The 25,857-nt window shown below is 44.0% G+C and overlaps 1 protein-coding gene across 1 annotated transcript in view; it reads left to right on the top strand.

The window, feature by feature from the left end:
- Positions 1–4,310: 4,310 nt before the first annotated feature.
- Positions 4,311–25,857, top strand: part of lrp5 (low density lipoprotein receptor-related protein 5) — a 40,722-nt gene continuing 19,175 nt past the window's right edge. Inside the window, 11 exon segments of the mRNA XM_030096153.1 lie at positions 4,311–4,561; positions 17,247–17,447; positions 17,535–17,751; positions 19,277–19,345; positions 19,454–19,582; positions 20,597–20,793; positions 20,888–21,019; positions 24,207–24,295; positions 24,382–24,600; positions 25,018–25,106; positions 25,399–25,570. Coding sequence (XP_029952013.1) covers positions 4,504–4,561; positions 17,247–17,447; positions 17,535–17,751; positions 19,277–19,345; positions 19,454–19,582; positions 20,597–20,793; positions 20,888–21,019; positions 24,207–24,295; positions 24,382–24,600; positions 25,018–25,106; positions 25,399–25,570 — 1,572 coding nt within the window. The 5' untranslated portion in view covers positions 4,311–4,503.

Below are 25,857 nucleotides of genomic sequence, written 5' to 3'. Positions count from 1 at the left end.
AACCCTTTAAAGTAAAGGCCATCTGGAGCAGGGAATCAAGGCATTCGGAGAGCAGACGAAAAATGACAGGCCTGGCCTCGCTTTAGGTGTGTGTGAAGACAGCTCTGGATATATAATCTCTGCTTTCAGTTGGCAAGCATTTGTTGTCCAACTACCGCTTTGAAAAACTTTCACTGCAACGTCTCTAAATTACATTTTTCTGGAGATTCCAGTATTAAATGCATTAAAAACATTTGTTCTCGGTGAAAAGCTGTCGGAAAAGCAAAACGTTCATGCAGAGTCTTATAGTGATGGAATGTTTTCTTAATGCAACACGAGACTGTTTTTGCTCCAGCGTGGTAAAGATCGTTCATTTGATTCATTTTCAGGACAACTGTGGCAACTGGTAGAAAACAAACTGCAATATACCCACATGGAAGCACCAGGATCCCAACTCTTAGGACCTCAAGACAAACCAAAATAAGAACGAAGTTGTCGATGGAGGGTTCACTGTACATTGGCATTTCCTGCTATTCAGGAAATGCCAATGAAATTCCAAGGAAAATACCATTCTCTGTAATTTCACCCGATTCAGGAGGCCGCAGTCGAGGCCTCTTTTTTCTTCCAAGTACTTTAATAAAGCAAAGCGCGGACCCCGGTCTATCTGCTGTTGCACAACGAATCCCGTAAACACTTTCAGTTATTTGCATTTCAGTGTTTGAATAGATGCAAAGTCAATAAATCTCTCACAACTGTGCCTCTTTCAGTCAAACTTGTACAAGTTACTGGAAAGTACAGGTTATTGGCCCCGATGGAAAATGAGGGGAGGGCTTGGTGCTGAGTTTAATGGGCTCAGATTCAAGTCCCTGTTGCAGCATGAAGGGCAACCGGCGTGAAATCCAGCTGAATCTACAGCGCAGGTTGCAGTAAGTTTCTGTGGTGGCCCCTGTAAAAGTGAACAGCTGGACAGGCAGGATAACGGTTTCAAGTTACAATGAATAAAAAATAACTACTTGGAGAAATACCTCATGTTTTAGCTAACTAGTTTATACAGGTCTGCATAATTAAAGCGAACCAAGCAGTGCTATTTTAACATGGACGCATCAGCTGTGTGGATCGAGGTAGCGGCTGATTCACTCAGCTGAAGTTACATCAGTTAGCAAACATTTAGAAGCAAACAGCCGAGAACGGCTTTAATACAAGGAAGCTAGCGTTTATTAAAGCACGCTCGAAGTACTGTGGTCATGGATACGCCAATTACAACACACCTGATTGCAATAAGGGGCTCTTTATTGGGCTTTTTACGCGCTTGACGAGGACATGAACGTTAGACTGAGGTGTGCTGAAGCTGGCAGAGACCGAAAACACGCAGGACGCCCAAAGAACCGGAGCCTGAGAAGCCTGTTTGTTTGCAGAGGTCCAGTCACATGATGGAGCTGATCAGCTGTGAGGTTGGAGCCCGGCCTCCGCCGCCCAACATGTCTTCACCACAGGTTCACCGAGGATCTATTCACACAACGGTGCTCAGAGCCGAGGAAATCACGACTTCTGAACTTCAGTCCTCATTGTCACGTTAACGAGCAAACGGAATGACTTTACTCTGCTGCTTTATTTCTTGGCGTTATCTTTTTATTGCTTTTTAGCTTGAAAATAAAGTCAAGCTTGTCTGGGGAAGTCCGATTTATTTTCTTGAAATGCGGAGTTGAATGTTTGATCGAGCACAAGCTTGATAGTTGATGCTCGTCCTGATGCAACCCTGTCAAAACTAATTGATCCTGACCTGATTCAGTTTGTTTTGAGACGCCGCCCACGCGCACGAATGCGAATACGAGCCTGGAATTTCACCGTCCGTCCAGAACTCTAAGGCCCTGTTTACGCAACAGCTTTTCTGAGTGAAAATGCTAAAACTTTGTCGTGTTTTGGGTGTCGGGTGCTCGGAACCACTGGATATGCAACTTTTTGAAAATGACTCGCAAGGTGAAAGTTTTATAAAAATGCTCAGACTCCATCTCCATGTAAAGACAGGGAAACAGCTCTTTTGAAACGCTGCTAAATTATGTAGCCGATACTCTGAGAGTATAAAATCTTTTATCCGGAATGAAAACACATGGAAATTCCCTGCTGGAAACAGTTTTTGGTAAGAAAAAGCCTGAAGCTCGATGCCAAACCTGAGGCTTCTCTTGTAGACCTACAGCTTTTATTTTGCACTCTCCGGGCACGCTTCATCTGCTGCTCTGACAATCCTGTTTTCTTGTGGTGGCAGTTTGGGAAAGAGCCTCAGTGTTGAGGTGTTCCTGATGTTCCAGCAAAGAAGAGCGGAGTGGAATCAAAAAAAAGAAAATGACGTGTGTAATTAAATGTTCGCAGTGAGCTGGAATTAAAAGACGCTGTCTACTGACTGAGCTGTGTTTTTTCACTTTTCACACAATTCAGATTCCACTGATTCACACTTTTTTGCAGCTCGTGTTGGATTAGAAATGGCATTTTTTAAGGTTATACCTTAAAATAAAAAAGAATGCGTCAAACTTTAACCTCAATGAATTTTACACCATGATGAACAACTGACGATGAACAACCTTATGCTCCACCAGTTGTTTCTGATTTTTTCCCATAACAGCCGAATTCTCGTGCAAGTTTCTGCCATGGAATTCAAAGTGAGCTCATGTTTTCCATGAAGTGCTAAAATGTCTCCATTTCAACATCGGATATGTTTTTTTACGGTGTAATTGGCAATAAAATACGGTCGTATGAGATTTGTTATTCATTTACACCGAACTCGTTGTCTCTTGTTTTTGTGTGGAAATGAAAGTGGATTGTAAAATCAAACACCGATAAGCACGAAGACGATTTTTAACAACTTCACTATTCAGCCATCGAATTGCTCAGTATCGCCTCGTGCCGTTCAGCATCCTGCATTGAACACTAAAACAAAACAAAAAGTGGAATCAAAAATACAATTTTGTTAAAAAGAAGAAGTTAGAAGTGAACATGATTTTACAATTTAACAAATAAAAGGAAAAAAATGGGTACAAAAATAATCTCAACTAACAGATAGAAAAATATTTCATTCATCTATGTAAAGCATGGATCTGAGGCATGTCGTCATCCGTGTTTACAGGTACCGTAAATGTGCCTTTTTATTCCCTGTCTTCGTTGGCAAAAATAACCTGCGGCACTGGTTTGTTATTCAGCTGTAGTACAGTCATTATATACAGACTCTACTTTCTGTTTTTTAGGGTTTGCTGTTTGTGTTTCGAGCACACTAAGACTTCTCACCCTCAAGAAAATTGATGTGTCTCACAAATAACTCATTTTCTCTTCTTTTAATGTATCTTTAATCTGTGTTGACGCTGATGCCTTTAAGTGCATCTGATCTCATATTCTGGCCTTCAAGCTGTTTTCTTCTGCATTGTATTTCTATTCATCTGAATGCATTAAGAAAACCTCTCTCATGTCTTATGTTTTTTTTTTTTTTATTGAATAGTGATCACACTTTATCACATCACTCTCAACTTCTCTTCTATCTTTCTAATAAATCTAGAAAAGGATTTTAAATCCTACTTTTAAATAATAAAGCTCATCTCACCTTAAAGACCTGCTCGTCCCATGTTACCCAGCAGAACGATTTTTTCTCCGAGCTCTGCTCACTTTCAGCTCTCTGAAAGTGGAGTGGGAGGCAGAGCTTCCAGCTATCCTCTCTGAAAATGATTTTTCCCCTTTTTCTTATACTTCATGTGGATTTTTTTGGAGTTTTTCTCTGTCAAAGTGCTTTGAAGTAACCAAGCTGTATTTGATGCCATAGAAATAAAAAAGAATTGTTTTCTTAATTATTCCTTAATTAATTGAATAAATTAGTAAAGTACTGGTACAATGTTCAGTTTACGTGATGTTTTCAAGTGAAACCAGAAAACTTTTTGAAAAATTGCTCTCAGGACATCCTCTTCTAAACGCTGCAGTGTGCACACAGAGCGTTTCTGAAAAGTTCCACCGGACACGTCAGGTGGAAGTGAAACTTTTCTGCAACACAGAAGCAAAGCGCTGCGCTCTCACCTGAAACTTCGTCTCGTCAACGACGCCTTGGTGTTTATTATGGAATGATTCCATATTTATTCTTATGCACGCTCGCACGCGCGCGCGCGCCAGCAATGACAACATTGGAGTCGGACTGAAGGGGGGTTGGGGGGGGGGGGGGGGGGGGGGGGGGCTGGAGAGGGGTGAGGTGGGGGGTAGCTGCCTCGTGTCGGTGACGTCATACCACGTCCGCCTGCCCTTTCTGCCAGTGCGCGAGCCCGACGTCCAGAGTATAAAGTAGCGCGAGCGCCGTAACGGAGGAGAAAGTCACACTCAGTCACACTCGGAGATATAAACACACGCGCTCACAGTCCTGTCGGGTCAAAGGGCATTTTGTGGAGCTTTTTTCTTTTCTTTTCTTTTTTTTTTTTTCTTTTCCTTCTTCAGCCGAACTTGCAGAGCAGGAGCTCGAGGCGGACATGGAGCGGGAGTTGCGGGTTTAGAGGAGTGGAAATGGGCGCTCTGCTGGGACTCTGCCTGCTCTGGACCTGCCTGCTGTCGCCGACCGACGGTACGAACACTTCTACTTTCCTGCTCTGTTCGGTCTCGGTGCGGATCTTCGGAGGGGGGAGAATCCACTCGGCTGTGCTGCAGCCGTGTGTGAGTGTGTGTGTGTGTGTGTGTGTGTGTGTGTGGTGAGTGTATGTGTGTGTGTGTGGTGTGTGTGAGTGTGTGTTTTCTCCTTTCTCCCCTCGCAGGTCCCCTCCACACTGGAGCCCAGCAGACGGACTCAAAGTTGAGATTTTCCAGCCTGGTGTGTCCGGATGCGGGGAGCTGGGCTCCGGGCTGCAGCGGGCGGTCGGAGGGGGGGCCGCCGGGGGGGTTCTCCTCTTTACAGCGGCTCTTTCTGGAGCTGCAGTGAAGTTTGGAGTGTTTGTTCGGGCCTCAGCAGCTCCAGCCATGAAGTGCTCGGTGTCGGGTGTCAGGCTGTTTTTCTTTTTTCTTTTCTTTTTTTTTTTCTTTTCCTCCTGTTTCAGCCCCGCTTCGCTCCGTTTCATCTCCCTTTGTGGGGATGAAACACAGCGGGGCTGCAGGAGTCCTCCTGCGGATCAAGGTGTTCTGATTTGCGCTCTTACTGTTTAATAACCTGTTTGAAGTGTGGAGCCGGAGGAGGAGCTTCCTCCTTTCTCCTCTGGATGCATTGCCTTCAGCACGGCGGTGTCAAACCTACGGCCCGGGGGCCAGAACAAGCCCGACAAGAGGGCAGTCAGGTGGAAATCTCTGAACTCCAATCGGTTTACACAACTGCTGTTCTAGTGGAAAGTTGTTGCGTTGTTGTTTCACAAGAGATTTGCATTTACACCTCAACGTTTTCGACGTACGTTTGTTTTAATAATAAAACCGCACATAGAGAACCGTACGCTATAAACCTGGACAGTGGGAGCGCACGAAACATTCGAAACTCGACAGACGATGATGTTGGATTGGAACTAATCATGTTTTATTAATCCGCTTTGGTTGAATCCCTTTTTAACCCACACTGACCAATCCTGCGCTGCTCCAGAGAGCTGATGGGGGGGGTCAGGGGTCAGGGGTCATGCTCAGGGACCCTCAGTGGTGACCTGTTAACTCTCGAACCTCTGGGCCACTGCAGCTCCAAGACGCTCTGTCCATCCACTGGGAGCAGAGGGAGGTTCAGTGCTTTGCTCAAGGACACTCCTGCAGACGGACAGTGGAGCTTGAGAATCAACAATTAAAATTCCATCAGAACTTTGGAGTTTCATCGTCATTGATATGCCATTAGAATTGCAGCACAGCATCGGTGTCGGTCTTATCTAAGCCTCTTTTCACACACGTTCAATTAGATACATGTGTTATGAGAGTGTGTGTGTGTGTTTAGATGTGTGCATAGATTACTTATAGATTAGTCTGCATAGTTTTTTTTAATTCTCTCTTCTCGTTGTCGTCATCTAACTGCTCGTGCATGTGCAGATGAAGTGTTTACCACTGTTGTGGGGTGCATGCACGCTGGCCCTGTCTGCTGCACGGAGATATATAGACGGAAGTCAGAGCGTTTCCAGAAAGTTGTCTTTTCCCCTGTTTCCACGGAGATGGAACTCAGAGCATTTCTACAAAGTTCCACTTTGGGAGCTGCTCTCAAAAAGTTGTGTTTCCAGCGGCTTCGAGCACCACCGCTGTGCAAACTGACCCCCAAAATCTCTAGGAAAGTTTTGTGTTTTCACTTGGAAACGTTGTGTAAACTGGACCTTAATCCCAAAAAGGCTCCTGATCAGACTTTTTTTTATCTTTACATGATGAAATCCTAAACTGTGTTTTACCTGCTGAATGATGACAGACTCTTTCTTCTGCTGTATTCTCACACCATCTGATAAAAACATGGGAAAAAGTGTTTGCAACAAGCTGAATTATCTCCAAGTCACAGACTTTACAAATACAGGATGTAGTGGACATATCACTGGGATTGACTGAAAACAGCTTTTATAACAAGTTAAGCAACTCCTGTTGATGTAACCAGCTGATCAGCTGTGTGAAAAAAAAACAAAAAAACCCCTCAGTGCTTGACCTCAACATAATACAACATTTGAACATCTGCTGCTATTTCCCTTCAGATCAGCTCAAAGAGGGAAGAAGACACAACGAAATAAATACAATTATCCTTTCACTTTTTTAAGAGAAAGAAAGTGAATTGGCTGTTGTGAAAAGGTTTGCTCAAGTATTGAATCCGCTTAGTGCTGTTTGATAAAGTGCATCAGGAGGCGTTACGCGTTGTTTCACTGGCAGTTTGATGGACGACATGAAAATGAAACAGATGGATCTTCACCTGCAGAAATCAATTAAAGGCTTTATAACTTCGATCACAAGTTTGTGTATACAACTTTAATGATCCCATGATAACCTTTGTCCATCCATAAAACTTTAAAACTTAACTTCATGCTCATTTTATTCAACACTGAAAGAATCTAAAACTTCAACACGGAAGAAAAGTTCTTCATAACGTGTCTGTCTTATAAAATAGTAATAAAAAAGGTTTGATTATTGATTAAAGTTCAACTAGAATTAACCAAAGTAGTTCTAAAATTGCAGTTATTCTTATCTATAAATGAATAAAATAGCAAAATGTTTTTTTTCTGCACAAGCTAGATTCATGGTTCATGTTAAACTAAATTAAAAAGTGGTCACATTAGTGCAGGGATGTGAAAACACCAGGCCCCTGGGCCTGTTCTACTGGAGTCAGAACTCTGCAGCCTTCATGACTAAAAGAGCATTTTTCTCTCATTTTCCACCAAATCAAATTTATCTGAAGCCGCAAAAGACGTCTGAAATGAGGCTGATGCAGCTTCTCAGGGTTCAAATACACTTTTAGATTTTATGTTGCATTTATGAAGGTTCACTTACAATTCAGGGCGGTAAACATTTCACTGCATTTTCAGCTGTGTTTGTGCCTAATTTGATCAGTTTCACTGTTTTATTTCAGCATTTTTCAGTCGGTGTCTTGTTGACCAGGGTTGAACATTTTTCAAAATGGGAAACTTTCCTTGGGAATAAACAGGAATTTATGGAAATTTACAAAATAGAAATTCGGCTCCTCATAGGGGAACTTAAATAAAGTCGTGGACAGTCTATTTCAGCATAATGCTGATCAAAACAATCACGTTGCATCATGAAAGCACAGCTGAGTATTTCTGCCATTCCTCGATCACATGCACATGGACGTTCATGTGGGTTCAGCAGAAACGCAGAGGCTCAGCTTGAGAACCTGGAGGGAAGATATTTTTTCATTTGCATGTTGACTGAGTGAGAGGGGCTCTCTTCATTTAACAGTCTGAATGGGACTTTTGCACGGGGGTGTGTGCTGTTTTGTTAATTTTTGAATGGGTGGGGGTAGGGGAGGTGGGGGAGTAATATTTAACTCAACATTGATGTTTTTGTTCTTCAATGAAAGAATAGATAGTTCAATATGATATTTAACTCTTGATAAAGTTCTACTTAAATAAGTTTTAATTGTAGTATTTTAAATGAATGTCTGCTTCTAACAAAGCAAATATCTATGCTTGGATATGATAAGTTTCTATTAAATCACCTTCAGTTCCCTGTTGATCAACATAAATTCCCATAATTCCCGTGGAAAGTTTCCAGTTTGGAATATTTCAAAAATTCCCCAGCTTAGTTTTAAATTTATCAGAAGCTTTATGGAAATTTACCAGGAACACTCGTCCCCTTTGCAACCGCAGTGTTGAGCCATAATGAGGGACAGATGAGCGCTGTACCTGTGTGTGTCACGTCAGGATACACACACACACACACACACACACACACACACACACACACACACACACACACACACACACACACACACACACACACACACACACTCTCTCTCTCTCTCTCAGTGTTGAGGAGATCGGCTCCCTCTGGTCGGTTCAACACTGCATCGGTTGAAGTGGTCTTGAGAAAAGACCGATGTGCTAAGTTTGGACTGAGGGTGATCACAAGAACACACACTTCACACTCACTGGTGCCAGACAAACATCAGGCGTGTGAGTGTGTGTGAATGCATGGGTGTGTGTGTGTGCGTGCCCTCATTTCTATCTGATCTTTAGAGAATTGTTAACGTAAGAATGCGGTCAGGTTTGTTCCAGGGTCAAGTCTGACCACCGTCACTCTGTTACTTTTCATTTTGAAAGGCTGTAAATGATTGAACTCCGTCTCTCTCTCTGAGTTCACACATCCACCGTTTTCACGTCTTTATGGTCGAACAATAGACGCAGTGTTGCTCAAGTTGCGCCTCACTCAGTCAAGCCACTCCTCCAAATTGCCGTGCTACCTTGAGAGAATGATTGTTTTATGATGATGTTGTTGTGTAGTGGTTAGATCATGCTTGGCAGAGAGCGTAATCCCGGTTCGAGTCTGGGCTCTGGGGGGGGGGGGGGGGTTCTTCGGCGGAGTTGGCATGTTCTCCCTGAATGGGTCTGCTCTGGGTGCTCACATTTCTCCCTGCAGTCCAAAACATGCATTTGAGGTTAATTGGCGACTCTGGATTTGTGTGTGAATGTGAGCGAGTGAGTGTGTGTGTGTGTGTGGTGTGTGTGTGTGTGTGAGAGACTGCCTCTCCCTGTGGGATCCGAAGTTGGATGAAGCAGCATAGTTGGATTCAGTCTTATTTATATAACTGATGGCACTTTTACAGAGAAAACCCATTAATTCCACATGAGCAAGCAGAGGCAGCAGTGAGGAGGAAACCCCCCAAAGCCGTTCAGACTCCGAGGTGCTGCGAGGGGCTGGGAGGAGACGACCAGAGGCAGCAACGCAACCGTTGACATGAGACCTGCTGAGATCCTGAACACTTACTTTTTTTTTTTTTTCCAAGAAGAGAAGAAGCAAAGCACTTCTCAGATTCACCCCTTCCACTGAAAGAGCGCAGCGGTTGCTTCCTGTGAGCCGGACCCTCGGCCGTCCGGGTTTTGGCCCGTGAGTCGTACGATTTACACTCCTGATGGAGGAGACTCTGTGTAAGAGTGGTGAACGACGTCAGTCCTGATTGAGAACAGCTTGAGCGTTTGTCTCGAGCAGAAATGAAAGCTGATGGATGGCAGACACATCACGCAGTGCGTGTCCACGTTGCACTCCCCCCCCCCCCCCCCCCCCCCCCCCCCCCCCCCCCCCCCCCCCCGCCTCCCTCCGGCCCGCCGTACATCATCGTGTTACACGGCGCTGTTTATTCCCGACACACTCAGACCTCAAACTCACACTGGGCGACTCGCAGACTGGAGAAGTCGGTTTGGATGACCTCTGAGGAGAAATGTTGTGGGGTTTGGGACCTCACTGGGGCCAGATGCCAGAGATCCTGATGGGGGAGGGAGGAAGGGGGGGAGGGCTGACGCTCTGCTTGCTTTGAGGTTATCAAAATTAGATTTACACATGTCAGAGAAAACCACCACTTCAGAGGTTAGAGCATATTTAGGAAAGAGCCCAGAGCTTTTATTGGTCAGAGTGTCTGGATTCACCGGAGTTCAGCTTCAGAGGGAGGTTTCGACCAATCAGCCCTCCACAGAGGCCGTCCGGGGGCCTGCAGGGGGAGGGGGTGGTTCAGTATCACTGGCTGAACAGGGAAGGGATAAGATGCGCCAAGAAGTATGTCCCAGTTGGATTGGTGAATATTGAATCGGGACCGATATCAGCGATTTTTGATTGAATAAATCAGGAAATCCAGCGGACACAGATGTCGTCCCAGATTGTAGCCTTGAGGTGTTACAGAGCAGGAACCTTTGCACCACGGACGGCTTTTACTCAACACAAACTGTGAAAGCATTGATAGAAGTGAAGCATTTTTCAAAATAAAACAACGCAGACTAATGGAAATGTAATCATCTGTTTTCTTTTCAAATTGCAGATTTTTTTTTAACCATTTTAATTAATTGTTTTTTATAATTATATTTGTTATATAGCAATAACAATGTAAGTATCAGATTGGGAAAGTACTGAGATCAGTCGATACTCAGTCCATGCAGCTTTATTTATAAAGTGCCAATTACAACATAGTCATCTCTAGACGCTTTTATAGAGAAAACCCAACAGATCCACATGAGCAAGCATAAGCGGCTGTTGACGTCTTAAATACTGTTTCTTTACAAGTCTGGTGTAACAGTTACTTTCTTATGATCATCTGGCCTGTTAAAAATGTGACAGAACGTTACATTATGAGGATGTAGTGGAGGCAGTTGTGTGTTGCGACCAAGGAACCATGTTTTAATCAGTTAAAGGAGAAGGAGAGGGAGAGAGAGAGAGAAGTCTCAATTCCTGGGTTGGAATGAAAGTTGCAATTTCAAGTAAAAATCTGGGCATTTCCGTACACAACCCTGCCACAGTTTTACACTGATCAGCAGTAAAATGTGGCGTAAGCGATATTAAAATCTTGTTGAGCTGCGAGCTCCCTGGCTTTCTTCCACTTCTATCTCACTCTGAATCAGGAGAAGTTGTACTTTACGCCACATAAGTTGGGCACTCGGCACAAAATACAAAGAAAAAACACAAAAGCATGTAAAACTACAGAAGACTGACTGGGAACAGGTAACAGTCCTTCAGTAACTGTAGAAACGAGGGAGGCATCGAGACCAGATCAGGTGAAAAAGTGATATTGGTGCCTCCCTGATAGAAACGTTGAGCCATATCTGACTAGTCAGTCAAAACTCACTGACACATGTCCTTCAGTTCAGGTTATTCAACAAGTGTGACACACTGCAGCGTGATGAGGTGAAGGGAAACTGAGGAGAGGAGATGGTAACGCCGCTGAGGAGGAATGTCGGCGAGAGATGGATATCTGTTCCTGTTTGTGCCGCTCCGCTGTGAAACTGGAGGAGATTCTGTGCCGCCTGGGTTCAACACAGGCCTGATGGGAGGAGGAGGAAGAGGAGGAGGAGGAGGAGGAGGAAGGTCAGGGGAGACAGCAACAGGAATGAGAGCAGGAAAGGGTTAGAAGGAGTCAGGGGTCGAGAGGAGGCCCGTAAACCAGAGGCGGTCAGAAACATAAAGCGTTACATGTTAAGTAAGGACGTCGACTTGCATTCATAACCCATAACTGCTCGCCTGTAACCATTATCCTGACTTTAACCAACCCACAGAACCTCAATCCATGTCTCCAGCGAAGACTGTGATGAATGGAAGGAGATGGTGGCGTTGGTGGGTGTAAAACAAATGTGTTTTCAGAAAAGGCTTTGACTTGTATTTTTTTCTTTCGCCTGAACACCTTTACCTTAAACTCAGTTCTGACTGAGAACCCACAGTTTCCCTGTTTTGTTCTGCTTGAGGAAAGCTAACAGGCCCCCTCGCTTTACATTTTATCAAAGCCCATCTTAACAGGATCCTCATTCTGCCTCCCCTTTTGAAAAAAAGAAAAAAAAAACTTCTTTTGGGACCCTTCTTTTCATTTCACCCCCACCCCCTTGAACAATAACACACACACTCACACTCACACACACACACACACACACACACACACACACACACAGACTTGTTATCTTTGTGAGGACATGCATTGACTTGACACACAAAGCGTCCCCTAACCCGACCCACACATCAAAACTGAACCCGTACAACCACGAGACCCAATAAACCGAGGGTTAAACCTCACTAGAACCGTGCCTCATAAAGTTCTGGAAAAACAAAATGTCCTCACCCCCAGAAGTCCCAGCGGTCTTCATAAAACTGAGTTCAGGGCTCTGAAATAAAACCCCATTATCTGCAGGTACTTCTGCAGCACCGAATCCTAAAGAAAGGAAGGTTTTGTGGGGGTTTTGGAAACAAAAAGAGCTTCTTTCTTTAAATTCCCACCAAATGATTGATTTCGTATGGTGCAGGGGTCTGCAGCCTTTACCACCAAAAAAATGCAGTTTTGGTCCAGATAAATGAAACTCTTCCAGAACAACGCAGGGTGTTTAACCTTTAGAGTGAAGACAGAACAACTTAGAAACTGTTGTTATCTAAATAAATCTGTAGCTTGCATTCCAATGAAACTGAATCAAATTAGATTTAAGATCATCATTTGGGACCCATGCATTTTTTTCCCTTTACCTTATTTTAAACTAACAAACATGTAGTTATTTTCAGGAATTTGACCATACCACACTCCACTTTGATCTGTTTAGAGATGAAGACTCTCTCTTTCAAAAAACGTTATTACAATATAACATATGTTGGGTCGATGGGGATTAAAAAAACAAAAAAAGAAATGTTAAAGATTTTTCAAAATATTAACTTTGATCAATTGTTTTTTTGCACAGCACCAGCTTGAGGTCTTGTTTCCACAACATCCATAGTGAGAATGTATCGTTTCTGTGTTTTCATTTCAGAAAAGTTTTGTGTTTACATGGCTACATTTTGAAAACACTCAGTTTTCCATTAAAAATTTGTGAAAAAGCTACAATTCTGACCCTAATTAGTTGTTAATGATTTGTCCAGTGAAAATATGTCAACGTGTTCAACCTGCACACATACACACACACTAATAGTAGATCATTGACAAAGGTTTATCAAAATGCTTGTGGACGTGATGTACAACAGGTTTTATATAAATATGGGTGCAGAGCAGATGATGCAAGGTTGACAAGTTTTGCATCACAGTTTTTTTTTCTCACATTTGAAACAAACCATTGAAAAATTGATCTTTCTGTGGTCAAAAACTCAAGAACAGACAACGGCTTAATCCTTGTTCTTGTAATGTAGCAGACTACCAAGTCCAGGAGAATGTGGACTGGGAGTCATGACACTCTGGAGCAAAACGTTCTTACTGTCTGTCTACTGAACATGACCCATGAGCTAAAGAATGATTTACTGTGGCCGTAGTGCTCATGTGCAGTCGTACCATTTCCCCCGTCTACATAAGTATCTTCAATAAGTTGCAGCGTGGATTTCGATGCCTATATTGGTGTTTGTTTCATGATTTCACAGATTTTATTAGGATTCTCTGTGCGGCTGAATCAAACCCAGACTGACACATGAACTCTGTAATTCACGTGAGCCTCAGTGCTGCCGGTGCAAATCCACTTCAAACCCTGTCCAGTATTGCCATGATACACGACTTTCAACCGATACCAACATAAAAGAGTGTGAGGGACACAGACGGGGGGCGACACAGCAGTGCACATTGTATATCCACACAAGACTTATTTAAGCATTAAAAAGAAAAAAACAAAACGATGTCTGTGTCTATGGATGGACCAAAAACAATGTGTGCCATAATCATTACAATATTCATTGCTCAGGACCTTGTATTGAAAATCTGCCCCGCTTCTAAGAAATAGCAGTGATGTTTAAGTTGCTTTTGGTTTTGCCAGTGTAGCTGGACTGATGGCGCCGAGGTCCAAGACAAGGATTTACTCCTCTGAATACGGCTGAGTCCCACATGCCATGGCTTATAGAGAGATCACAAAACGACGCTGATCTGTTTGCACTTTTGTAAAATTGAAGTAATGTAACATATGTCAAAATATGAAAAAGATTTCACACTACAGATGTTTTCTTTCTTTTTTTTGTTTGTAATTTTTTTTTTCCTTTTTTGATTTAAAAAGAAAAATATAATAAAAACAACAGAACTCCCATCGGGCAGGTTTTACACTAAGTTTCTTTGTCCTGTGTGACTGAATGAAAACCCGTCGGAGGCAGTGACCGTGCTCGGTGTTTATGATTGACTGATGGTGGAGCGTCCACATCAACCCACTGACTCCCCCTGAATTACGATCTGTATTAACCAAACAATTTAATAAAGACGAAGGAGGCTTCTTGAAAAAAAAAAAAAAAAGACACTTCAAACCCTGTTGAAATGTACTGTAGCGATGCTACTTACAGCTGTTCCGTCAGCCTTGACCGTTTCATGTGCTTATTTATGATGGAACAATTCAACAGCTTGTAGCTGAAGTGCGTTAGCGCCGTTCCTCACCGACAAATTGTAATTCAGCGGTCGAACATGCAGAAGGTTGCTAGAAGCAAATAAACACACCAAAGGGCCAGAGTCTTTCAGAGGTGTGACAGTTGTGTTTCATCTGTACTTTTTATATGGTCTGTGTCACAAATGAACTACACACACACACACACACACACAAAGGACAGACAGCTTTTATCTAGTAACAAAGCAGAGTCAGTAAAACCATCGATAAGAGGCATTGCCGTAAACTTCAGGGTCACAGACGAGACGTGAAAGCATTGAAGAAAAATGTATTGTTCTGTGGAGGATTAGCGAGGTCAATAATCCAAAGTGCAGCCAAAAATCACAGCAGCAGGACAGAATGAGCGCGCTGCTGTGTCTGGCAGCAGGAATGTGACTTGAGCACATATTGTAAACATACGTCACAAGCTGCAGAGCAGCGGGGCTCCTGGGTCTCCCGGTGCATGCTGGGCTGTAGCTGCTTTCCTCCTACATGTTCAGTTAATTAATGACTACAAATTACACGTAGGTGTGTGTGTGTGTGTGAGCGAGTGCATGAGCGCGGCCTCATTTTGCTGCGTTCAGTGAAGTCAGTGTGTTGTGAAGTGAAGACGTAAAAAGTGAAACTCTTCTGTAATGAAAACATAAAATTCACAACATTTTACTTGTAAACAGGGTCTCAACCTGGAACATTGTCACCATAATGTGTGCTAACTGCTACATCCTCACAGTTCATTTATTGTTTTGTTTATAAATCTTACATAAGTGTCAGGGTCATGAGGGACGGGAAGAGCCGTATTTTTTGTTTGTGGGTGAGGTTGAATCTGCTGCACTTGGTTGAATTGGTTTGCAGATAAAGTAAATATTAGTTGTTGTTTTTTTTAACTCCATTCGTTCCTTTGCGATATTGACTTTGAATGAAACGGTCACCCTGTAGTTTCTCACAAATTGCCGCTTTCGCTACAGTTTTTCAAAGGACAGTTGAGTCTGGGCTGGCAGCGCCGCTCCTCCTGTCAGGACTGGGTGTTGCTCCGGGCCGGCCCGGCGCTGTGTGTCTTAATCCCGCGGACGCACAGGAGCCCCGCTGTGCCAAACCACATCGTAGCTGCTCTGCTGGCCTGCCAGACCAAAACCACAGGCGTCCCCGGAGGCGCTCGGGCAGCTGCTGCCACCGCCGCCGCCGCCTGCAGCAGCAGGGGGGGGGGGAGGGGAGGGGAGGAGGACGCCCCAACGCTGCGGCTCCGTCGCACACTAACGTTTTTCCTCTGCCAGAGCGGGCCTGGTATGTCGGGGATGTGCGCTGGACTGTGACATGTGTACAGATGTAGCAGCGAGCAGAACAGAACTGGTAAACAAAACGCGTCTTTGATTCAGGCTCACAAGCAGTTGTGGTTTAAAAGTAAGGAGATTGCTCCATCGCTCATTTGTAAGAGATGTTTTTAAAGATATAATTTCCCCTTTAATTCCGATCGTTTGCAGGACGTCGGTTGCAAAGTACTGGTTGAGATTGAAGCTTTGTGTGTTGCAATATTTTCACTTCATAATGCTGCAAGATGAACTTATTTCAACCTCTGGGACATTCTCAAGTTTTCCAACTTCTTTCTTTTTTTTTTTTTTCCACAAGTTGAACTTCATCTCCTCTCTGAGAGAATTAAATTAGATTAAGCAACTTGAGATTAACAATGCCTCCAGAAAATCTGTTGAACGATCCAGTGAGCTGCACGACTCTGACAAAGTGTCACAAGGTTAAATTTCAGGATTCCACTTTATTGTTTCTGCATATTGTTCCGGGATCATGTGGTTGAGTTTGGAATGACACTAAATCTGACGCTTGATAGGTTACAGATTGATAGAAAACCTTAAATAACCACCGAATGCTTGTTTTAACAGTGACTTCAGATAATCAAAGTGATAGTCGAAGGGTTTTAATCCCCAAGATGATTGAGGGTCAAAGTTGCTTTGACCCTTGAAAGATTGTTTTCCTTAATGAATCGGTTGGTAAAGAAATTCCTGAGGGCTGAGAGATAGATTTTAAATTTGCAACAGAATATAAATGGAAGAAAATCTGTTAGAATTCTCGACTGAATTGCCTGTGGAGACATTCAAAAGAGTCATTTGGACACTCTGGGAATAAGAAATTACAATATTCCAGTGTCGAAGGAACAGATTAAGGTCTACTTCACGTGACGTTTTCAAGTGAAGCCAGAAACTTTTGTAATGTTTTGCGTGTTGGCTTATAGCGAAATGTTGCATGTGTGTTGATTAATAATAAAAACAAACTACAGCATCCGTCAAGTGGCCCACCATGAAAACTACAGCTTTTCCAAAGCATTGTCGGACAAATACGAAGGGAAAAAAAACACAGAAAAAAAACATGAATTTTGACTCGAAGTGTTGAGTAAACGGGACCTCAGTCTGAGGCAGCACGTTCCTGATTTGAGATTACGCAGGTGAAAGAACGCAGGCCTGCTCAGAGTGGCAGTGAAAAAAATCCCTCACTTCGCTCGCTAGTAAGAGCATTTAAACTAAAAACCCTCCGCAGTGTTTATATGTTGGGTTTGTTTGTCTCTAAGGTGTTTGGAGCCAAATAGACTCTTCTGTGTTTATCTGGGTTGAGGAGTTGACTCATTCATCAGCATCCTCTGGTCTGATGGATAAATGGACCCATGTGTCGTCTGCAGTGAAAGTGAATGCAGTGCGTCGCAATAAAAACATTCTGGAGTGTGTTTTTCAGTCTGCGCTGCCTGCAGGGGAGTGCTGTGATGGAGGAAGGCCTTGCGTGGAGCGATTCAGATGTTTTGTGTCGCTTCCTCCCCAGGCTCGCCGCTTCTCCTGTTCGCCAACCGGCGGGACGTGCGGTTGGTGGACGCGGAAGGTGTCCGCGGTGAGTCGGCCATCGTCGTAAGTGATTTGGAAGATGCGGCGGCGGTGGACTTCCTGTACGCCGAGGGCCTGATATTTTGGACAGATGTCAGTGAGGAAGCCATCAAGCAGACACACTGGAACCAGTCGTCCAACTGTAAGAGCGCTTCCTGAAGGCCGAGCACTCAGATCTCAGTGTTCGGAAGACGCTCATGTGTTTTTCCCCCCCCCTGTGCGCCTGCAGCCCTGAAGGAGGCCCTGGGGACGGGCCAGACTGTGGTGGTGTCGGGCTTGGACAGTCCGGACGGGTTGGCCTGTGACTGGTTGGGTAAAAAACTCTACTGGACTGACTCGGAGACCAATCGGATCGAAGTGGCAAATCTTGATGGCACCTCCAGGAAGGTTCTGTTCTGGATGGATTTGGACCAGCCCAGAGCCATCGCCCTCAACCCAGCCCAGAGGTAACCACACACACACAAACGCACACACCACACCTACACATTCTGCACACCAGGGATGCACCAACACCACTTCTTTTAAACTACCAGCATAAGTATAGGTACTAAATTTGGCTACTTGCCGATACAGAGTATGCAGCTGATGCACGAAGGCCATGCAGCCGCCTTGACGCTATGCACACCTCCAGCAGCCTTGAAGGCTCCAGTGTGCTGCTGCATCTGCAGTATAAGGCTGTGTGTAGACGTTTCGCACTGTTCTGCGCGTACTGCAGAGTATAGACCGAACGAAGCTTGCTGTGTACCATCACACGCTGTGTTTCAGTCACTCTGTAATCATGTTTAGCATGTAGCATTGCTGGTGTGTGAGCCCTGAAACTCTTCAGCATGTAGCTCGACTCAGAGTGAAATCCTTCCGTTCAACCGTGTCTCTGCTGATTATGTTTCGGGTGTTTTAACAACTGTTTTTCTCCTTGTCTTCATATTTTGTCAGAGCATAATTTACATTCTGTCTTACTTTTGTCGTTCTCATTAATATTAAAGAATGTCCAAACCGCCGACATCGGCCGTCCTCTCCTCTCTCTTATCGACCCGCTGCTGACTGTTGATATTATGTAACACTTGCAGGATTGTATCAGGGAGCTTTTACAAGCTCGAGTACTCTTAACGTTAGCTGCTTTTTTTGGCAAACCGAGGGAGCAGACACCAAAAAAAGTAGCACCAAGAATGTTTTACTCAGTGGAAACACACAGAAATGCGAATAAAGCAGAGTAAAGCCGATACCGTCAGTGGAAACATGGCAGACGCACGTTGAAACTGGAGAAATGATCAGTCATTTTATAGGATTATAAGTATTCAACTTCTTCACAACATCTCCAAAGTGTAAATGTCTTTATCAGTTGTAGAGTTTGAAGTTACATGACAGAAAAACATGATTCTGATGAGAAACGATCAAAGTATGATTGGCAGCTTATAGCCTCATGTCGCTTCATAAAATGTACATGAAATGTACATGAAAGCTATTCATTATTTAGAAAATAAAATCAGAAACATACATACATAACTATTGCAGAACAGTAAAACCTTGAAGTAGTAAACTTTAGTGAAATGTTAATTGTGAAAGTAAATGAAATAAACTAAAATCAAATACAAACTACAAAAATATTAATGTAAGTAAAAAGAAAATAATAGATTCATACTCATCTTTGGATTAATTTACCAAAAACAGCTGATTTCCACATTTACTTCTTGAGAAACTGTAATAAATGTATAGATGTGAGAGAACTTTACAATCACTTGTAAGTTTATCACATTAAGTAGGCAATAAGTAATGAAAAACGTGATCACTAGTCGTAGTTTCGACAGAATGAATGTTGGTAAAGATCAGTTTTTAGCTATAATCACAGAAAACCAATGAAGAAACATTGAACTTGGTGAAAGTTAGCTTATAACACAAAGCAGTATCATACTGGAGACGCTGTACGGAGGCGGTACAAGTCGCCTCACATATGTCCTGTCCTTCCCCCTCCAGCTACATGTACTGGACCGACTGGGGCGAGGAGCCTCGGATAGAGCGAGCTGGCATGGACGGCAGTAACAGGTACAGCGCTTATGAAGCTGTCTGTATTCACTGGAGCGTCGGTCGGTCGTGCGTGCGCGTGAGCGTGCAGTCCAGGTCTTTACGCTGTGGTTTCTCTGGTTTTTTCAGGAAGGTGATTGTGAACGCAGACATATACTGGCCCAACGGCCTCACCATCGACCTGCTGGAGCAGAAGCTGTACTGGGCTGACGCCAAGCTCAGCTTCATTCACAGAGCAAACCTGGATGGATCGGCACGGTACGGAGCCTTGCTCAGTCTGTTTTCTGTTTTCCATTGATTGACCAGCCCTTCTGGGTTTTTTTTGGGGTGTGTTCTGGAATGAAAAGCAAAAATTGGAAAGAACAAAAATTGTAATGAAGTGAAACTTTGATCGGAGTTTTCAGTGAGGATAAAGCAGCTTTGATATGATAACTTCTTTGACGTTTCTGGCTGCGTCATGGACGTACCAACACATATCAGGACAAGGTGTTGTGAAACAATTTCAGAAACGAAACATAGACCTTGTGAGATTTTACTGTGCTCAATTTTGTTTCAACCAGAGAAAGTGAGGGAGAGAAAAAAAGCTTCAGAGAGAAGAAGTGTGAGTCGTCCCCCACACCAACAACACAAACTTTGAGTTAGTTTCTTGCCCAACAACACTTGAGATGAAGGATTGAACCACTAACCTCAGGACTGGAAGACACTTCACTTTCCACTGAACCATATTCACCCTGCTCACAACACACACATTAAGGAATAAGAGAGTGTGTGTATTCTGCTGGAGACCACTGTTGGCTCCAGGCAGCTCATCTCTGTAGTGATAGTTGTTGTACAGCGTGGCAGTGAAGGGATTATTGATCTGAGCCCAGATGGACGCTGTTTGATGATGTTGGATGTTACATCAGCTACTCACTCTGTTTTCTTTTTTTTTCTTTTTTCACCAGTCAGCACTTTTCTGCGGCCGCAGCACTCAGAATAACGTGTTTCCAAGTATCTCGGGAACATTAGATATTTTGTGACCACATTACACCTCCGCACCGCTGCTTTGACTGGATTGGGAGTTCTTTTGAGCCACAGAGGCACATCCGTGAAGCCTTCACGTTAAAATGATCTTAGTTTATTGCTGATGGCTGATATCCTTGTAGCGCAGCAGATGAAATTGCCCTATATTGAGCCGCTCTACCAAGTACTGGCGGATTCATCCATATGATTTTTATATTCCAGATGTTATAAAAATCCGTGACGCAGACGTGTTTTTCTCCCATTCTGCAGTGAGACAGTGGTGGAGGGCACCCTGACCCATCCCTTTGCTCTCACGCTGTCCGAGGACACGCTGTACTGGACCGACTGGCAGACGCGCTCCATCCACGCCTGCAACAAGAACAGTGGCGACAAAACCAGAGAGATTCTCAATGGGATTTACTCTCCGATGGACATCCAGGTTCTGGAGCCTTACCGACAGCCCGACAGTAAGTCCAACGTTCTCTGACAGAAGGGAGCCGGGGCCACAAACCACCGGGCGCGCTTTGATTTATCTTTATATTTGTGTTTCTTTCACAACAGTCCGGACTCCCTGTAGCTTCCAAAATGGAGGCTGCAGCCACCTCTGCCTCCTCTCTCCAGTGGAACCTTTTTATAGCTGCGGCTGCCCCACCGGAGTCCAGCTCAAGGCTGACGGAAAGACGTGCAAGCCAGGTACACCGACTCATTTCACTGGTATGATTAAACAGCTGGAATCAGGCTGGACTCCCGTTTTCAGAGTTGTGCTCTCACAGTGTGAATCTTCTGCTCCTGAAACATGTCAGAGACGCTGTGTTTGAGATCTGGTGATTGTGGAGGCTGTTTGCCGTTTGAAGTGGTTAGAGCTTGATGAAATGGTTCATAATCCTGCTGGAAGGAGGCATTAAAAGATGGATTCTGATCATTCGAGGACCTCAGTCAACAATAAAAGTTTGTGTCACATGACTTTGTGCTCAGTTAGATATGAGAAAATGCCTTCTATTGTACAATGAAGACTGGATTCATGTTTTCTTGTAGTTTGCACCATTTTCTGCAAAAACTTATATAATAATTTGATGTAAATCTTGAAGATTAACAGTGAGAAATACTGTCGCTTTCAACTCTGACTTAAATTGAAGTTGCACAGAATCAGGTGAATATGATAACATGCAAATAACACTGTGATTTATGATCAATGCAAACACTTATGCAGATGATGTTAATCTTTTTGCTCTGAATTCTGTTCTTCTAAATAACAGCAATCTTTTCTCGTCCTTGAGTCTCACCAACTGTGAGTGGACTAGGATTTATTTAAAATTTATTTTATCAGATTTTTTTTTTTTTTAAGTCTGGTATTCCATCCACAGTCAGTCAATGAATACATTTGCATACACCTAATGTCTCCCAGTCTCCTTCCTGATGTTCAGGATGAACCCCAACTTTATTTCGGTGCTGTTCAGGAGCAGGTTGTTGTCTTTGCGTCGAGCAGCCAGATCCTCTACTTCCTCCCTGTGAGCTCATCAACGTCGTATTGTCTGCAAACGTCCTGATGGAGTTGTGTCCATGCACAGGCCTGCAGTCGTGGGTGAAGAATGAGTAACGGAAAGGGGCTCAGCACTCAGCCCTGTGGTACTCCTGTGTGTGCTTCGTTGAAATAACGTGGCTCCTCCCAGCTGTGCTCAGTGTGAGCCGCTTCTGACCCACGGGTACCGTTGTCTTTGCTGCGCGGCGTAGTGAGTGTGCACGGTGTGGATCAGCTGAAAAACAAGTTAGAACACTGGCCTGTGCGGTGGCACTGTGGAGCGCTGGTGGACGGGCGGCCATGTTGATTCCCACGATGCTGAAACAATAGCGCCTTATTCTGCGAAAACACAACGCTGTGTCAGTTTGTCTCTATTAGCTTGCGTTCTGTGAAAGTATTACATGTGAATGAAGCATGCCAACCAATCACTTAGCCACCGTTCACAATAAAAATAACAATGCTCTATTGTGTGAGCCTATTCGACTGTGTGTGTGTGTGTATGTGTGTGAGTGTGTGTGTGTGCTTCTAATTTGTTTTGCTTGGCTGGTTAAATTGAAGGCGTTTGTTATTGTGCTGCAAGCGGAGGGCGCGGGGGAAAGTGTGTGTGTGTGTGTGTGTGTGTGTGTGTGTGTGTGTGTGTGTGTGTGTGTGTGTTTCAGGGGTCTTTGTCTCAGAATGAAGTCAAGTGAAGAGAAAAGCAGAATCAAACATGTTTTACGTTTCTGTTCATTAATGGAACATACTTCTCAGCAAATGCGACTGTTGCCAAAGCAGCGAGACGCCTGTTTTGGTTTGGTTGTGAGATGAAAATATTGCAGAAAAAGCAGAGCTGTGTGTTTTTATTCGGGAGCCACAGATCCATTTTTCATTGTGTGATTTCATAGAAAGACTGGAAATGTGCATTCTATTTCTGTGTTCTATTTCTGCTGTCCAGCCATGGCTTTTTAGAAGTTTAAGAGACAAAGAAAAACATAATTATCTGTCATGATACGAGCTTAAACAGTGGAGGATGCCTTGGGACAGAAGAGCCCTTTGTTTTCTCGCTATAGGTCACAAGAAAGAAGCCAAAAGTGATATTATTGATGCGTTTAGCTCCAATTTGAAATTTGCTGGCTTAACTAGCAATGTCATAAAGGCCAGTAATGGAATTACTTTGGCCATTTTAAATGCAATAAACTCAGTGTGATGAAATAATTGAGCCAATGACATTATTATAGTTTGCCATTAGTTCAATAAGGTATTGAATTATCAAAGTAGCATGAAGGAAAGCCCTCAGTACTGTAATGATGCATAAAAAGGACTGTGCTTGTTGGAAATAAACCAAAAAGCTTTATTATTTAGTATTTTAAAAGATACATACTTGGAAAACTTGGTGAAAAATATGAAAATCTGGCTGCTATAAAACCTGAAGTACCTCTTGAGGAGTGTTCTCGCCGGGCTGTGGCGCAGGGTCGTTGGGATGCATCGCAGCTCCCCTCCTGGAGGCTGCGAGCAGAAGAGAGGCTGATTGTTTGTCAAGTTTAGAAGTCAAAATGAGGGAAAGAGGATTAGAAAGGGAAGGACAGTGAGCAGCGCTCCAGGACAGGCTGGAATTGGTCTCCGAGGAGCGGAGATCGCACAGCAGCTCGGCGGCAGCGACGGGTCGCTCATTTAACCGTCTGCTGGTTTTAACATGCGTGAGAGCCGCTCCGGGCCCTCCGCTCGCTTAGCCAGTCGCTAACAAACAGGGGTGTCAAACATAAGGCCCGTGGGCCAAAACCAGCTCACAAGAGGCTCCAAATCAGCCGCAAAAAATTTCAAAGGAATGTTTTTATTAAACAAATTTGCTTAAGAGTAGCAGAGACAAAAAAAAAAACACCGAGACCCCAACTGAGATATCAGTGATGCTGTTATGAAAGATAGCAAGCTAACATTAGCCTTACTGTTACAGTAAGTTTGTAAAATTACCCATGATGCAACAGCTAAAGGAATTTATTGAATTTTTCACTGTATTTTACACTAGAAATTTTCATTAAAATCAGAATTATGTTGAAATTGTAGAGAGTTTCAGTAGTAATAGTTTATTTTTTTATAAAAATATCAACTGTTTCATCACGTTTCCTCTGCACCACCACACGGACAAAATTTAAAGCTTAAATTTAAAGGTTGTTTATGGAACCGGTTATTTACCGGTTCTTCCCACTCAGAACGAAATTGGGCTGTATGTGGCCCCTGAACTAAATCATTCTTAACACTCAAATTCATGAAATACAACATTATCTAATATAGGAGAAGGGCTTTTTTTTGCTTTCACTCCTTAAGACATGGCTTTAGAAATGCCGTGAAGTCGCGTGGCTTCATGAAGCTCTCTGTTTCGTGCAGGTGCAGAGCAGGTTTTGCTGCTGGCTCGACGGACGGACCTGAGGAGAATCTCTCTGGACCTCCCAGACTTCACTGACATCGTCTTGCAGGTAAAAACACCCTGACTTCCCGGTGAAGTCTCGTCGTGTTGGAATCAGACCCTGAAGCGTCCAGAATCCCTCCGCTGTCCCTGCAGGTGGATGACATTCGCCACGCCATCGCGATCGACTATGACCCGGTGGAGGGTTACGTCTACTGGACGGACGACGAGGTCCGGGCCATCCGCCGGTCGTACATCGACGGCAGCAACGCCATGGTGCTGGTTACCACCGAACTCGCCCATCCCGACGGGATCGCCGTGGACTGGGTGGCCAGAAACCTGTACTGGACCGACACCGGCACCGACCGCATCGAGGTGCGTCTGAAGCTTTTAAAGCTTCATAAACGAGCCATTTTTGTCTTCCAGAACAGAACACAGGTCTAAACTTGTGCGTGAATAGTTTTTCTATATTCACACAAACTTGTAAGTCATATTAAATTTCTAAAATTCAAGAACTGTTGATATTCTTCAGCCAGCAGTTGAAGACTATTTTAGATCTAAAACTAATAAAATGTTTAATTTAAGTGTCTCATTTATCACTTTAATCTTCAAATAAGGGATGAGAGCAGCTTTGCAGTGTAACTGAACCCAAATAAAAAACTGTTTGTGCAGACATAGTTCAGTGAGAGCAACAGAAAGGCTCCGGAGCCACGTGTTGCGGACCCTTGGGTTGGTAAATTTAAACTATATTTCATTGCGCATTAACTCTGGACTGTCATGTGGTGTTTACAGGTTACCAGACTGAACGGAACCTTCCGGAAAATTTTGATCTCTGAGAACTTGGATGAACCCCGAGCCATTGTCCTGGACCCCGTTAACGGGTAGGTGTCTAATGTGACTCTCCCAGGAGGGCCGCGGCGGCTGGTAGGGACTCTGAGGTCAACGCTATATTTAGTCAAGGAGATTGAAGGAGGCGGCGGCGGGCTGGACATTCCATTCAAACTGACCTCGCTGTGATTCTTTCATGCAAAAGAGTGGGAACGTATTGGGCTGGTGAATCTGAAACACAGTTATATAAGTCTAAAATAAACACCATTACCGTTTGACACCCGTCCTGTGTAGCTGAAGCTTAGCCATGCTCGCTTGTTTACCGTTATGTTGATATATCCTCAGATACATGTATTGGACGGACTGGGGGGAGCACCCCAAGATTGAGCGAGCCAACCTGGACGGGACGGACCGAGTGGTCCTGCTCAACAGCTCTCTGGGCTGGCCCAATGGACTGGCTATCGACCACACCGCAGGGAAGCTGTACTGGGGAGACGCTAAGACGGACAAGATAGAGGTACGCACACACACACACACACACACACGACTGGACACACGTCAACACCCTAAATGTTTTTAATTCTTCTAACCAAATGAGCAGGAAGCTGAGTGTCGCTGTGATATCATGTATTTCAGTTTAAATCAAGTGACAGAAATGCTGAAATGAGCGTGTCAGGCCAGTAGTAGGTGCTGCTGGTAGTTTTTGTCATGAAACCACACACACACATGCACGCAGAGAAATGATACGCTATAAACATGTCGGCACAGACGACCAAGTTGGATGGTTAATACGGTGACTGTCAG

The sequence above is a fragment of the Salarias fasciatus genome, chromosome 7 (assembly GCF_902148845.1).
Source record: "Salarias fasciatus chromosome 7, fSalaFa1.1, whole genome shotgun sequence".
NCBI lineage: Eukaryota > Metazoa > Chordata > Actinopteri > Blenniiformes > Blenniidae > Salarias > Salarias fasciatus.
Note: the sequence above shows the minus strand (reverse complement) of the source record. Positions and strands in the feature narration are given on the sequence as shown.